This window comes from Zerene cesonia, chromosome 7 (assembly GCF_012273895.1).
Source record: "Zerene cesonia ecotype Mississippi chromosome 7, Zerene_cesonia_1.1, whole genome shotgun sequence".
NCBI classification, from domain to species: domain Eukaryota; kingdom Metazoa; phylum Arthropoda; class Insecta; order Lepidoptera; family Pieridae; genus Zerene; species Zerene cesonia.
Window position 1 is genome coordinate 4,676,546 of NC_052108.1, and position 17,273 is coordinate 4,693,818.

General features: G+C 30.6%; 2 protein-coding genes and 2 long non-coding RNA genes across 4 annotated transcripts; 2 read left to right on the plus strand and 2 right to left on the minus strand.

Annotated features, from left to right (window-relative positions):
• The first annotated feature begins 4,689 nt into the window (after window positions 1–4,689).
• On the plus strand, window positions 4,690–5,700 carry LOC119840818. The gene is made up of 2 exons (XR_005288329.1): window positions 4,690–4,837; window positions 5,381–5,700. It is a non-coding gene; the product is annotated as an uncharacterized LOC119840818 (long non-coding RNA).
• A 3,379-nt stretch (window positions 5,701–9,079) lies between these two features.
• On the plus strand, window positions 9,080–10,792 carry LOC119828350. The gene is made up of 2 exons (XR_005287764.1): window positions 9,080–9,215; window positions 10,457–10,792. It is a non-coding gene; the product is annotated as an uncharacterized LOC119828350 (long non-coding RNA).
• Window positions 10,793–10,883: 91 nt separating this feature from the next.
• On the minus strand, window positions 10,884–12,970 carry LOC119828349. The gene is made up of 2 exons (XM_038350477.1): window positions 12,868–12,970; window positions 10,884–12,346 (listed from the first exon to the last, which is right to left on the minus strand). Exons 1-2 carry the CDS (start codon window positions 12,880–12,882, stop codon window positions 12,014–12,016), a joined length of 348 nt encoding a protein of 115 aa, XP_038206405.1. The 5' UTR covers window positions 12,883–12,970; the 3' UTR covers window positions 10,884–12,013.
• Window positions 12,971–14,143: 1,173 nt separating this feature from the next.
• On the minus strand, window positions 14,144–15,446 carry LOC119828214 (pupal cuticle protein C1B-like). The gene is made up of 3 exons (XM_038350316.1): window positions 15,363–15,446; window positions 15,253–15,318; window positions 14,144–14,419 (listed from the first exon to the last, which is right to left on the minus strand). The coding sequence occupies exons 1-3, from the start codon at window positions 15,444–15,446 to the stop codon at window positions 14,228–14,230; spliced, it is 342 nt and encodes a 113-aa protein (XP_038206244.1). The 3' UTR covers window positions 14,144–14,227.
• Between the last annotated feature and the right edge of the window lie 1,827 nt (window positions 15,447–17,273).

Genomic DNA, 17,273 nt, shown 5'->3' on the forward strand with positions numbered 1-17,273 from the left:
CTTTTTTTTTTTTTTTTTACAATGTCAATTTATTTTTAGGCAATATGTACTGTAAAGAATAAATAATAAAATAATAATATTATAAATTTGTTGTATTGAAATAATCAGCATTACTCGCTTTCCGTCTGCTCCTTCACTCGCGTAGGTAGTCAAAGTTATTCCCAAGCGAAAGATATTATCTTTTACCACGATAAAAGTAGCATTTAGCACTAGAAAGTAATACGGGCTACTTTTACCGCGATCTGTAGACCAATTTTGTCTGAAGTTAGGAGGCTAGAAAGCTTCCTATCTCTAGACACAAAACCCTTATCATAAAATCGCTCCGTTGTGACATGAAAGAAACTATAACATTATAAGTGAGGATACTGATATATATTTTCTTTACAAAATTACGAAGAAATATAATCAAAACATAAATAAATCCAAACTTTCTTTCAGCTAAGGATCCCAAATAATATTTTCCTTATGGTCGTAATTTAAATACGGTGTTGGCAATTGCAAAATCTAGTATCGATAACGATCAGATTGATTGTATAAATTCATGATCGGATAGTTTACAAAGCGTTTTAAAATTCCAAACATGAACTATTGTTGAAGAATTTACTGACCTGGCACGCGCACTGTTTGCAATTCTTGGCCTAAAACTGAATACCTATGAGCATATTGATTGAGATTTTTGAATTATCTAATAAATGAATCGTAGAAGGGAAAATGTCGATACTACCTACGTAGTATATAAATATATTTCATTAAGAGAATAAAACAAAGTCGCTTTCCGCTCTGTGTATTTATACATGCTACTATTTTTAAAGGATTTTAATGCGATTTTTTATCAATAAATATGATGAAAAACTATGAGATTATTAAGTTTGATGATTTATACGTGTATAAAATAAATTGCACTCGTACGAAATCAGCACGGGTTGCTAGTAAGCACTAAAATATTGCGCAACATATGTGTGCACAATATTTGATATGTGGAACATATGTACTACCTTGGAGTTCACATAAAATAAATCTTCAAAGGCTACATACTACATTATATATTGTTATTTTGTATAGAGATTTTTGTCGTGATAATTATAAACTAGAATATATTAATACAATTACCAATTCAGTAGATGTTATCTTTTCCCTAATGCGATACATAAACAGAAAATTTAACAAATTAAGGGCATAATTATTGTTATAATCAATGTGGTGAGTACACATAGTTATCTATTATATGTTAATATTAAACACAAGATATTATAATAAGCATTATAAGAAGTTTTATTCATGACGCAATCCCGGAAAACGAGGTGGGAGAAAAAAATGGTTACAATAGCGTGACAAATACATTTCAAACCTAATTGTATCAAGATAAAATGTATGACATGTAAATAGAACATTGGAACAACAACAATGTTCTTAGGCCTATGCCTACGTTAAATTAAAAGTTATTGATATAAAATATTTCTTTATCATGACAATGATTTTGATTTATTTCTCAATAAAAAAAAGCTTGTTGTAGGTTACAACAAATTTTTATATCCACAAAAGAATTAGCAACCAAAGTCGAAATACAATAGTCCTATAATTCGGCTTACAGTACTATCTCCACTGAGTTACTTTAGATTGCATTTGTTAAGTACTGGCAAAATATTTATATCATATTGACTATTTTTATTATTAAGTGCATTATGAGATATTATTCTTAGTTTTATAGCATTGAAATGCTTTATAAATGAGAAATTTTGAGAGATTAGAAAGATAAGACTGCTTCATAAGATGTTGTGACTAACAAAAGTCATCGTCAAATAAATTAAAAACAAAACTTATTAATGAACGTAAAAAAACCAAAAGATATTTATATATTTATTTCACCATGACATCATCCAAAAATGCACTTACTGAAAAACAAACATATCAATATAGCATAGAACCTCTACTTCTTTTGAATTCAGTTAAAGAATAAATAACGTCTTGTCTAACATTCATTTACAATAGTTTCTGAACACAAATATAAAAAAAAACATCAGCAGTCGTTTCAATTGTATCAATAAGGAGCTTCCGTAATTTATCATATGACATATTTGTCACCATACAGAGCACATTGTATTTTGAAGTTCAAGGCTTGATTTTGTGTATATATAATATGAAGCAAGTCTAGCATCATCATAATCACACGGACAAGTTCAACAATGTTCTACAAATTGGTAAGCCATATAATGTTTGTGTTTTAGTTCTCTGAAATTCTCTTACTCAACTTCTTGTATAATCAACTGCGTCTGAACAATGAGTGGAATAATTATACATAATGCCCAGTTAATTGTTAATTAAACGATAATGAACGTGTTCATTAGAAATATTTTATATTGTATAGGTATGGTGTCAAATGAATGACGCTCAGTGCAGCGTTGAACTCTTTTTATTGAATCCTTTCCTTTGTATCACTTACTGCTGTCGTTTTATTTGTCAGAACTCTAATATTGACATCGATTTCGTGTTGAGTGATTGAAAAAGACAACAGATACTTCAATGTGGTTAAATAAATAATTAGTGAATATGATTATTAAGCGAAAATACGTAGTCGAAAATTATTATATTACTAATTATTGATTTCATTAAATATGATTACAAGCAGATTTCTTATTTATATTCAAAACAATGTAATGGAATTAGGTATTTATTTGTGTCTGAATGTGCACATTTTTTGCTTGTTTTAGGTAATTTAAAGTGAGTACATTTTATTTCAGGTTGTACTCTTTGCTCTGTTCGCCATGGCTCTGGCGGCACCAAACCCTGCTCCATCGCCACAACTGCTCACATACACCGCTGGCCTCGACTACTTATATCCCGGTTCAGTGCCCTCCGTCATCTCACCATACAGCGCTCTCTCTCCTTATGCATACGCAGGGTATCCAAACTATTACGTGCGATAAAATATCAGATCTATTTCAAGTACTTGACACTGTTAACTAATATTTAATTATGAGCAATTAATAAATCATTTAACAAAAAGTGGCGTTTTATTATTTTTCTATAATTGTAAGAAAGCAAAGATGTAGGGTTCGTTGTTGTAATCTCAGGAACAACTAGACTGAAATTGGATATGTTCATGAGTCTTTCCATTTGAGTCTTTGTCCATTTGCCCTATGCCCTTTCTATGTTCTTATTCTCTTATATATATAACTGTTAAAATGTTTATTAGATATCTAACAAAAATCAGATTTAATAACTTAAAAATAGCAGTTACAATGCCTAGCCAACTAAGCAACAAATTAAGAAAGTCATTAATAATAAGACCTTAAAAAATTTATATATTAATGTTCAACTAGAAAAGATAAACAAACATTTGAATTTAAAAAAACTTAAAGTTATAATTTACAGTAAAAACAGCAACAATATATTTTGTTGTGAAGAAAAACGTTATTTACATATATACATTTACAATAATATCTGGTAACTGGTACATGAATAGCTCTTGTGAAACGTGTAACCACAGATAACATAACGCTGGTATAACTAATTTGCAACACGAGTAACTACCGAAAAGCGTAAGCGGAACTCATTGTGTTATGAAAAATTAATCAGTAGGTAACTTAATAACTACCCGAATGACTAGAGATTGTTTTCGTATTTTCTGAAATAGGTTGTACAGGCGATTAAAAATCGGTCAGGTACGAGTCGTACTCGCAACACAAATATTCTACAATTTATAGTTTATTACACTCGTAGCGGCAACAGGAATACATCATCTCTATAAATTTCAACCATTTATCGCAGTTCATGAGATACAGCCTGGTGACAGATGGATGGACAGACAAACAGATAGCGATGTTTAGTCCTTTGGGTGTGGAACTTTAATAAAGGTAATAAAATCTATTTTTGATAGTGGCGTAATTAAAAAATATGTTATCTGTTTTAAATAAAACATTATTTTAATAGTAAATTTTTTCTTTATCCATAATGACTTAAGTTAAATGAATGTGTTTTAAATTGTAAATATAATCAGCTTCTCATCATTACCACTAGAGGGCACATTAGAATGCAGTGATATTTTCTATCTCGAAACGATTGCTAAAATTATTTTTTAATAAATAGTACAATTTCCGGAAAGAGTAATTTTTTTTAAGATATGTATGCCAGTATACACACTTCTTTCTTCTTAATTACTTTTTTAGCTTCTCTTATAATCGTTAATTACGTGTAAGTTACTGTATTTGTTTATCAGAGGCCTTCTTAATCAATGCTCGATAGTAAATATTATAAACTCTACACTTTAACTTAGACTAACAGTCTATCATTAGGTACAAAACATCTTTATTTACTTGATTATAAACAAAAACACCACTCTCACAAGTTTATTAACAACATAAATAACGACGAAAAATGCATATGATATGTTAATGATTTTAGAATAATGAAGAGTGTCGTTCGACACGTAGCGGCGGATCTATTGAAATTACAGTCTTGCAGCATGTACTTGTTAAACTTTTAAGGTTTAGAACTAATAATCGTCGCGACAAACATGTAGCTACTATAAAAATAATGATACATACCTATATTCGTCACGGGTCTGTTTATAATTCTGAGCATTTCAATATGGAACAAAGGCTACCTAATTGTTGATGTAGTCCTCGTCTCGCTACGTTTTTCTGTGCTCATAATTTACATTGATTCCCAATGAGATCTTTTGTAGTTTTTTTCTGTTTTGTTACGATTCATTTCAAGGACACGGTTGATGTATAAATGTTTCTAAAATCATAAAAATAAAGCAGTATCGCTGTGAACCCAGTGGACAGAAGGATTACTACCATTTCAAAAACTTATTAAAAAAATGTTCGCTAAATTGGTGAGTCAATTTTAATTTTATGACATAAGTTTTAAAGAGAAAAATATTTACTTAAATTTATTTATTTTTATTGTAAGCGGTGTTAGAAGCATTTAAAAATATTTTGAGATAATAGAAAAATTACATTTGTTTTTAAATTACCCAAGTACGGGTACAGTGATGATGTAAAATATTTGAGATTTTATTTTATGTATTGCTTTATTGTATTGTTAAGTAGTGTCTTAAATAGTTTAATCAAAGCTCAATTGTGAATTCATGTTGTATGCATGTTTTTTTTGAATCATATGTATTTGTTATTTTTTTTAGTAGGTGTTATGTGGATAAATATGGGCTTTTGGAGTGGTATTATAGCGTTATTATTTTAAGTGTAATTGCAACGGTTAAGATTAATTTTTATATAATATTGAGCAGTAATCAATCTACCATAGATTGATTTTTGCTCAATGCTAAGTACCTATTGTACATATTTGTGTATAAAGACATTTGTTATGAACAAGTATAAATAAAATATAGATATGAGGTTTGAAATTTAATTGTTTTCAGATCATACTTTTCGCCGTGTTGGCTTTCGCTATGGCTAGACCCCAGCTATATTCCGGTTATGGATACAACGGTTACTCGGCTGGCTACCCCGGGTACTACGGCGGTTACTCAGGCTACGCAAACCCGTTGGCTTACAGCGGCTATGGGGCCTATGCGGGGTCGCCTTACAGCTATGGTTACGGTTATTATTAAAGAAATTATAGACTAGGGTTAAATAACGAGCAAAACTTTATATAGTATGATTGTCAACTACGTTACAACAGTTTATTGAATGTAAGATTAAAAGAAAATTGCCTGAAAAATATTATATTGTGATATCTATATTTGTATTTTGTTTTATTTAATTTCCTGTTATAACTCAAAATTTTGATGTAAATTCTTGAGACTTCAGTTAATACTTTTTTTTATTTTAAACATAGAGAAGCGCACTAACATTATTTATTTAAAAAATACTGTCACGCGACAAAGACGCGGCGAAAAGACGACTTTATCGCTCATTATCAGATACATCAGATAAGCTACGCGGGTTACTGTGAAAGAGAACATATAAAATACACAAATACATAAAGGAATTTTATGAAAGAATATATTAATTAATACTCATTTTAAGGGAAAGCTAAGACGTAGGAAAAGCTAAGTTATAAACGTGTGTATATAAAAAGTTAGAAGTATTTAACAGTGGTGTCTCGGATACCTTTGTTATTTTAGACAGCAAATAAATAAAAGCGCTGCTATATAAATTAAAAAATGTCGTATTTATCATTTATTGAAACATTTTTGTTACATCTTGGTATACATAATGTCATACAAATACATATTTATAATTTTCTAGGCATGTTCTTACAAAACTCGTTGCGATTGCGATATTTGTGGAATGTTTAAACCTATTATAAATCTATAGTCTTAGCTGTTGCAAAGTATTTTGTTCTGTTATAAATATTGAATGAACATATTATGGCGTGTTTATGATAATACTGTATCGTGTTATTCATATGTGTCGGTTAATTTCTATTTCGTGGATTTAAAGATTTTTTTTATCCGATGTGGTCATAACAGAAATAATTTAGACAAAAAATGTAATTTATTTTTTAAGTGTGCCATTTTATCATATAAATATTTAGAATATTTATAAACGCGAAAGTATGTTCAAACGCATAGAATGTATGAACGTGTGTTTGATACTCATTCAGGTGAAAACCACTGAACGGATTTCGATGATGTATCTTATGTCGTAGATTTTAATTGTTACAAAATAACTAAAGGCCAGGATAGCACATAAACTAAATAAATATTTGCTTTTGTCCGGAGTTCGACCCTGGGTTAAACCGCACGGCACAGCTAGTTAAATAATAAACTTCAGTTATTGTTTATAACTTACTAAATTTAGTATAAATACATTTAAACCATTTAGTTCGGTAGGTACATATATTATAAATAAGATCCAGTAAGTGTTTATTCAATTAAATGCAGGGATAAGTAAAATTTTAAATTTTAAATTATTATATGAATAATAAAATACAGAATCTCATTTTAAAGTGTGATATGATTAATCATATATTTATTAAAGTAAAACGAATCCAATAACATCTAAAAAGTATAAAGTTTAAAAAAATTATTCGTTAAAACAGAGAATAAACACATAAAAGCCCATAACTTATTCGCGTATTGTCCTTCTTCAAGTAAGGACAAGATCGTGTAAATTATTATAATGTACCGAGCTTATTTAAATTACACATTTGAAATAAATTAAAATTGCACAACTAAACAATCCACTTTTGGTCGTGACAAGATTTTCCTTTGGTAAAATAAATTTTATTCTTTGAGCTTACTTTCAAAATTCGATTCCGCTTGATTGTTTTTATGCACGCGATATGCAAACATAAAATTTGTGTTTTAATGTAAGCATCTTTGCATTTGACGAATTTCTTAAATTATATTAAACATTTCTACATATATTTTAATGCTTGTGTATTTTTATTCCAGTTCCAAAGAGAATACAAAACATATTATTACTTTTATAACCTCCAATTATATTGAGCTTCGCATAGATTATAAATTTATGTTTTATGTCGCATATGTTCATTGTTTTCAATGAGAGAACATGTCATATTGTTTCGAATCAACGTGTTACATATATAGCATACATGCTTTATGATTATTTAAAATTCAAATACATACAAGCCTATTTTGAACGCTTTTCCTTCATATCTTAAATTAGCTATGCTATTAATAAAAAAAGAACATTCAACATTTTCTTTACCTTTATCTGATTATGTCGATGATAATTTTTTTACGCGATGTGAAGCGAAGAAATAATAGAGATAAAGCAATTAGAGACCATATACGTTAGTATCACTTCTAAGCAATTGAATATATTACGATAATTAATCTTACACGCGAACAAATATTGTATAGTAGATATTTATGTGTATTAAATATGTATGATTTGCTTTTTACTTTATTCTTCGTCCTGTAATTATAATTAATGCGCGGACGTTATTGATTGCTCTAGATTCTAGAATAATATTTAAATACAGACTAGCTAGTCGACCTAGCCAGGCTAGGAACCGATTGTTCAATAATCGCTCCAAAAGTGATCAAATGCTTTGTGTTTGGGGAGGTAATCGCTAATAGTATACTAGCGTCTTGGATTCTGGGTTAAAACTAGGTGTCGATTAATTTAATGTAGCATGTAATACGCAATATAAATATTTTGGATATCTTCCAGACAAACTACGCAATTATTATGTAATCTGGTTCTATTCAAAAGCTCGCCACAACCAATCTTTCGGGAATTGTGGGAGATAAATATACCTTCACAGATGGAATAAATTATTTATTGCATGTTAATATTATTCTAGCTGTCGTCAAAAATGTAGTCGGTGTAAATAAATAAATATATGAAACAATAATAATTATCATTTGATACTATTATAAATTAGATCTAAGCAAAGTATCACAGGCCCGTATCTTTATTAGTTACTTTAACTATTATCACCACAAAAGGTCGACGAATGACTCGGTTTAGTTGGATTTAAATGAAAACAATTCAAAAAGGAAAAATATGAAGAAAAATATACGTACATACTTTGGGTAAGGTTCGCAGATGTGAGAGAGTTGTTTGGGATGTTTAACATATTTACAATCACAAGAGACAGAAGGTATTCGGGCTTTCCGGATGGCGAAATATGAAAAAAGCATATAATCATCACATCATATTTATTGAGATAGTATTCCCTTACATTATGAATGATTTAAGAGGGGTGCACCTCTCTGCCTGCATGAATTCTTCTGTGCTTTATTGTGCATTTTTATATAGCACTATAACAATAGTTGTATTGAAAAACAAACAATATAAAAACGAATCGTTGTAGACGCCACACATCCCGGTGGCATCATTTTGTTTTCTTTTAACTCCTTGCAGAAATCTTTCTTGAAGAAATTCATCTATAGGGAAGAATGAATATATTCCCGTACTATTCTCAAAAGTTTATCAAAGAATCAGTTTTAAGTTGTTATAATTAATCGATTTAGTCTGGTAAAAGTTAACAAATATGCTTTAATGCGTACACTAAATTATGATTTCGTCAGATATATTGCAATTTCCCTGTACAGAACCCTTCGCAATTGCAAATTAAAACCGCCTAATGCGGATACAATTATTTACATAGTGATTTGTTAGTACATCGAATAGATTATGGCATCGAAGATCAAGGACGGTTATCACAACTGTCTGAGGCGTGGTCAAGCATGATCTATATAAAGTAAAGCGATCGTTTCATAACCATCACTTGAGAAATCTCATCTGAACTCAAACAAAATGTTCTTCAGAATCGTAAGTATTTTATTTGTTCAATACATACTAAGAGCGTATTTAATTTTTTATAAGATTTTTTTAATACCGTGTATTATATCGTCAAATGCACCTTTTTCAAAATGAGTTTTGTTAATCAGACAGGCTGGTTAAGGCCCTGATGAAAAAAAAAAAAACATTTACGTGCAGCTGCGATTTCTTTTAGTTATGGTTTGGTGTTTAGTAGTGAGCACACTTTTTCTTTTTTTCTTTCTTTTATTGTAGAGCAAAAATAATAGCGGCTGAAGTTCTTTGATCACAGCATTGAAAACAATATGCATAAAAGGCATCTTTTAGAACTTAATATTATCTGTAACGATTGGTCAAATCATTGCATAGCCATATTGCCATTATTTTTTCAACATTTATTACTTACTACCTATTCACTTTTTTTAACATTTAAACTATAATAATGCGAAGGGTCCATGAATGATATTTTATAACAAAATGTAATATACAAAAAACATAAAAATGCGGGTTGGTAATAGCCTGAAATTATATTACTCACGTTTGCGTTTACCCCATACCACTCATCGGAATATTTTTGAGTGAAAAAATTAAATCTTTTTATTTTCGGCGCAACTAAAATTTAATAAAAATTCTTCAGCTATCGGGTAATTGATTTATACTGATTTAATATTTGCATAATATTACACAGACATTCACATGTAGATTATATTGAACTTTGAAAGACCTCGTAAAGTCATACTTGATAAATAATTTTAGATGTAGGCAAAGAAGGATTAAATCTCGAGTACTTGATGCCTTTTATCTGTCCGATTGCCCTTCAGACTCACGTAAAAATAAACATCAATTTCACTCGTATATTTTCTTGGATACATACACTTTATTTATATTTACATTACCAATACGTGATACAAGAAAAAGTAAACTCCGTGGAGGAATTTTTGGATGTATAAAAACAAAATTATAAAAATTTATTTTATTAGGTGAACACAAATCGACTGCCCAAATTACATTATCAGATATTCAAACACAATTTGAAAATTACGGGGAATATTTAAAATTTTATTCAAATTCAACAACACGACATATACATATGGTACCATCACCAAATTTTTATTATGTAGTAAAAAAATTATTAGTTGTGTTTATATTAAAAGTATTTAAAATATTCAAGCATTTATCAAGTGATTTATTGATAATTACTATTGCGAATTATGTTTAACATGCAGTAATTAATACATTTGTTTCATTTTCAGCTCGCTTTCTTCGCTCTCGTGGCGGTGGCGTTCGCTAACCCCAAACCAGACCCTCAGGTTGTTGCCTACACCGCCCCCGCTGTGGTTCCTGCTGCGTACTACACACCTGGATTTGTCCCCACTGCCTATGCCGCCGCGGTTCCTTACGCATACAACTATTTCATTAAATAATTCCACATCAAGAACTTTACATTTCTACGAAAACCGCTTTACTATCCTTTTTTTAGCACATTCATAGCTTTATTTTTGTAAAATATGTTTCGTTTCCACCAAATCGACCCGAGCGCGATAATTGACTTCGTTGTGCCAAAAGTATTAATAAAATGATAGAACAATAATTTGCTTTTTTATTTAAACCTACCAATATTTCACACTTGTTGTGTTTACTTTTTTTAAGATTTACTAAAATACACAAAAGTTATTGAAGTAGAAAATACCGTGTTACAAAGAAGTGAACTATAAATTCTGCATAAGTTCCAGTAGATACATAAAAACAACTGACACACTTATAATAAACAATACATACCAGTTATGAAAATTGCAAGATCTTATTTTAATTTCAAATGTTTGCATTAATGACAAAATGCCTGTATAGTTGTCATTGTATTTATGTAACGTTTGTTGTTTATAACATAACTATAATATTATAGTTGAATCTATGAAAAGGTCTATAAACATAATCTAGTAACACACTGATATTTTTTTTATTTCATAGATTGATAATACAATGAAGAATATGTAATATATATAATATTTTGCTTTCCTTGCCATTCCTCGTTGGAATACTAAGTTTTTACATTTAATTTGCATGTTAGGCATGAAAAAATGTACACAAATACGTCTTACTTACGTATGTCGTACATTATTGTAGCATTATGTTAATAATGCAATTATATAAGTGGCCGTTACTGTGTATTTCAAAATTTACATATGTAATATCCACCAACACATTTTCAAAAGAATCTATATTTTTTTCAGCAAAAAATCCACAACATTTTATTGTTACTTATATTTAAGCTGCTATTGCGTGTTAATGAAATACACCAGTTATGAGTAAATTATGCGGTAATGTTATTGATAAATAATCATATGGCCATATTGAAGTACCGGTTTAAATAACTAGTATTGAACCTGGCAATGGCCATATGACAACTGCTAAACATCAATTGAACACAAGAAATTACAATTTCATGTATGCCTCCTTTTCTGTTACGGAAATTAATTAAGCTTTTATTAGTTGACATTTTAGTCATATGTTGTATCTCCGTAGTTTTCCTCATCATTTAGTGACCAATGAACTATATCATATACTAAGGTCTTCTGGTTTCTACCCTATCATGTGAATTGTGAAATTAAAATAAATCTAAATGTAGTTAGGGAGCAAATCCATAAAAAATCTCAAGTTTATAGATGTTCTCATAAGAGAATTAAAATTATAAAAATATATAAAACATTTATTTGATTCTAACATAACAGTAGTTAAGTAATAACATTTAACGTGAAAATATAATATGTAATTACGTCGGAAAAAGATTCTATTACTGTGTGTGGTTCTTATTAGTTTCTGTAGTACCAGTCGGCTGCATACGCATAAGGCAAAGCGTACGGCAGAGTTAATGCAGAGCTGACGGCTGGAGCATAATCTTGGTAACTCAGTGCTGAACCGTAAGAGTATCTGTAGTCGGAGACTGAAGCGTATGGTACAGCAGCTATTGATGCGACGGAAGATACAGGTGCTGCTAGTGGTGCGACTGGACCCACTGATGCAACCAGGGAAGTGGCCGCTGGAGCTACGAGAGCCGCTGATGTCAAGGGCGACGATATATAGCCATTGCTTATATAAACTGCTGGGTCGGATGCTACTGCCGCTATCAATGCTGTAAGGGTTACCTAGAAAACATTTGTCTTTGTTAATTTATACGACATTTCAAAATGCAAAAAATTTAAAAATATCGAGTGTTACTTTCAATATAAATCCAACATTATTGTAATGGAGCTAATGAATTATTAAAGGATTCGTTAAGGAAGGTCATTGGTATACACAATCAAAAGTATTTAGGAATATTGTCACATTTATCTTTTAATATGCACATTTTCTACTGCACAATTAATATAAAAATTATTGTCCATGTATAATTATGTCCATTTTGGTAGTCATTTTTCAAACGTATTCTTATAACGATTCTGAAAAATAGCATTATAATGCTATTAAAAAAATGTTATAAGAATTACTGTTATTTAATTTCAACGGCTTTTTAATTTATTTCAATAAGTTATTAGAAATAACAATCAACATTCAGTTCATTAATATTATCAGTGGCAAATAAGTTCAATATAACCATATAATATATTTATGGTAATAGTAGTTACTCTCGATCGTATAATTATTTAAAAAAACTGAAAAATCTTACCAGTGTAGAAAACATTGTGAAACTGAAAGCTGTCTTCACCGTCTGCTCCAACGGTTAACTGATGGACACTAATACATTCTAGCTTATATATTTTGGGCAGACTTAATAGGAACAAAGTGATGAATAGACTGACAGTTGTTTATGTGGATTTGTGAATTCTATTGCCAAGGCCTTCGTGAATGGTTTTCCCGTAAACAAAAGAATATATAATATGATATGGCAAATATGGTTGAACTAAAGTATTCGAAATCATCTTTTCTCTAACGACCTTGTGGTGACATAAATGCTTAAGAACTAGAGTTAAATTGCAATGACCGACGGACAGACTAAACAATTATTTGAGTAATTCATCCAACGGTACGCATTTATATTTTTAGTATTTATTCTCGACATTGGAAAGGTTAAGGTTATGAATGAAACATTTCAAATTGTCTATGTTTGTTTATTTTTTTTTCAATTGCGTATTGTTTTTAAGTAGGAGTTGAGCACGCTTCATGAATTAGTATCCCTGATGCGAGCTGGTGTGTATGTACTCCACACTTACATACGATGAGAAGGAAACCGGAGGGCCGTTTCCTTTTTCTCACCCTTCCCTATCTATTCCTTCTATCCAGGCGTCAATCTTTTTTTTATCCCTTTCGCCTTAAAACGGGTAGCACATTCGCAGAGGCACTACCTTTGCGAATGCTCATGAGCGGTGGTGATCGCTTACCATCAGGTGAACCACCAGCTCAGTAGCCTGCTTATTGCATAAAAAAAAATATATATATATATCTCATTGTTCAATGTGATTTAGTTTCTACTGCGTTATAATAATATAATAAATATTTGGTATAATATTGAATACAAATTAAGCAATTTTTTTTTGTCGGTTTCAATAAACTACACAATTTACTCGTTTAGATTTGGGGTCAATAGACTTTAGAAATTGGGTTGTCTGGTGAAAATCGGGAGACGTTGGAATTGTACCTCCAACTGTTAAGTAATCTGTGTTCGTGCCTCGAATAGTAGGTTAAAGCTGTCTGTTCTGTATTCGACCTCTTTCAGATTATTTCGTTTTTATTTAATCGGGCTTTTCATGTGACAGATTTAATGGTCTTGAAAGCAATGAAGTGGCATTTTACGAATAAAATGTCAATTGTTTTTTTTCGATTTCTTTTATCAATTATAATTTTTATCACATATATTGTTGCCATTATTTACGAACAAGATACTTATTATTCTTGTCGTTTATTAAATTGTAGAAGGTCATGTCAGGTTAAATAAAAGAAAAACATATTTGGCATAATTTATTAGCCTAATTGCAGTAATCACATTACATTAAATAAATTCATCAAGCCTCGTATCATGTCCGGGTCATTCAAACGTAGTACGTGTAGGGTGCGGCGTAGGTGTAAGCGGAGTATGCAACGGGAGAGTAGGCGCTGTAGGCGGAGTAGGCAACTGGCGCAGTGTAGGCAGCGGCTACCGGCGCGGTGTAGGCAGCTGCTACAGGTGCGGTGTATACCAGGGGCTTGGCGGCGGCGAACGCCAGCAGAGCAAGGAAGATCAACTGAAATAATAAAAATATCAACTGTAATAATTGATGAATCAAACAAGCGAATAGATATAAGTATTACACCAGCTATGATTATATACATTTATACGTAGAATAAAGCTTAAAAATATCCGCATTACTTATTATGACAGCCTTTATTGATCGATCAATTTTTTGTAACTTGAGAACGGTTAAACAGATTTTGATGATATCTGGTTTTGTCTACGTTTAAATTACGATACTTACTGTTAAAAAATACATTTAAATAAACATTCTATTTTTTTTGGAGTCGGTTTAAAATTCTAAACATATATATATATATATATATATATATATATAATAACAAATACGGGCGGAGCGGAGGCGAGCGAGAAACCGCGTAAGTCCGTATCCCGTAGGAATATCGGTATAAAAAGTGCCTATGTGTTATTTCAGTTGTCCAGATATCTACGAAGCAAAATAGTATTATTATTCACCAATAGATGTCAGGAAAAAAAAACACGAATAAAACACGAATATGACATTTTCTAAAAAAGATTCCTAGCTAGATCGATTTATCGCCCCCGAAACCCCCTATATACTAAATTTCATGAAAATCGTTGGAGCCGATTCCGAGATTCCAATTACATATATATACAAGAATTGCTCGTTTAAAGATATAAGATACATATGAATATAAAAAAAATATCTAGATTGAAACTCAGTGCGTAACGAATGAGGGACTTGTGCTATTTTCATAAAGTTAATCATATCGGATACACTATTAGTACGCACGGTAGGTATTATTATTATTGAATCCTATTAGACCTTTTTAAGTTTAAACTACAAATTGACACAAAAGCACTTACGTATTTGAGCATTTTGATTGATTGTTGCAACTGTTCACAGAACACTGATTGTTGTGGAGTATCCCGCTAGTATATAAAGGACAGTGGTGACACCCGATTCTTGGCTCCACTTGGGCACTTTGCAAGGACAACCGATCAGGACTCGCACGCGACTTGAATAAACTTAGATTGCACATCATTGTTTTCTTATACATGGTGTTTATTATACATTTAATTGACCTTTGCTCAAGTTATTTACTTGAAATAAATTTGATATTAGTTGTAATCAAAAATTTTTTCGTTTTATTAGTTTTATGAGTAATCATACCATGAATGAAGGTATATTGAAGTTTACTAAGATAGTAACAATATTGGGTAAATCAAAACTCAAATAAATTTACATATAACCTACAGTGAAAGTTTATGAGCAACAGAGCCGTAACCGTAAACGTTCACGTCTATGGAGATTAAATATAGATAATAATAATTATTGTCACTATAACGTAACAGAACATGTCTCCTCTTTTGACTTTAAAGAAAATATTCACACATATTATTTAACATCTACATTCATGACTTTTACGAATTACAGGTTTTAACCACAATATAAAATAAAAAAGCTAAGCTTTGGTTAGTTACCTTTTTTTAAATAGGTCTCTTTCTAGTTTTATTTTGTATCTATTTTGGAAGTGAGAGAAATAAATGAAAAATACGTTATATAATTAAACATAACCAAATGAGGAAATTATCAACTCTAATTTATATTTAATTAATGAACACCCTGTTTATTTACAATTCTTCTAATAGTATCAAACGAATCTAACAAAGCGTAGAACATTCGAGGCGTACGGAGTCGCATTCAAATTAATGTACATCCTTAAAGTGTGACGGATATTAGGACACGAACTTGAACTTGACATTCAAGGTTCAACGAGTCCTCACTATATATATATACTGTTAACTTCACAATAACAACAAATATACCGTAAGTATATTGGATTTGGTTATTTAACCAAGTAACGACATTCTAACAATGAAAAGCTTGAACTTTTAACATAACACATGACATGTTATTTTTTTCATATAATCATTTACACATTTTTAGAACTATTTATACATACAGCTTTTCGACCGCTGCTACGCTTGCATAGATAAAGCAAAAGACAGCTAACAGTCCCGGGGTTTTATCCTAATAGCCCGATTCAGAAGGATTTCTGGGATAAAAACTATCCTTTGATATATAACTCGGTAAAGTTTTTAAGTTCTAGCGTGAACACGTGACATTCGTTCTACTTACATTCTTATATATATTATTGTTAGGAATTTTAACCATCGGTTTGATACTCAGTCATATAATTAAGATCGATCTAAATTTACAATAGTAATACATTTAACTTGTACCAAACAAGCTAGAAGTTATGAATCATGTAATATCAGGAAATTAAATAAAATGGAAAAGTTCCGTGCATAACTCGTTCATATAGCTAGTTTACTTCAAAAGCCTCTGACCTTTAGCTGTCAATATACGTGTAAATGTCGTGTTAAATATGCTTAAATGAGTTTTCAGGCCATTGATTGTCTGCAGGGAACGTGACGTCAGTGACACAACTTCGTCCAAGTGAATTCCTTAAACATTGTTGTATGATGTCACCTATGCCTCAGCACCCTATTGTTGTTTGTTTAAAATAGAACTTGCCAAACGTTACGTACTAAAATTTTGTTGATTTAATTATTGGGAAAGATGAGTCAGACTCTAGGAAGATAGTCTTCTACAAAGTAAATATTTACTTGTTGTTCTACGATTGATGTAAGTACATTTTTATCAGTGTTCAATGAAGTTGTTAATATGCATATCAATTCATTACAAAACGATAGGATACAGATACAGATATTCATACACAAGACGGTGACACAACATTATTATTATATTTTTTAATTAATACGTATTAATCATAATTTATTTCTCTGTTACAATAATATAATAAGTCATTTTAATACGTGGATTTCAATCACGTTTTTAAAATCGTTGAAGCGACGGAACG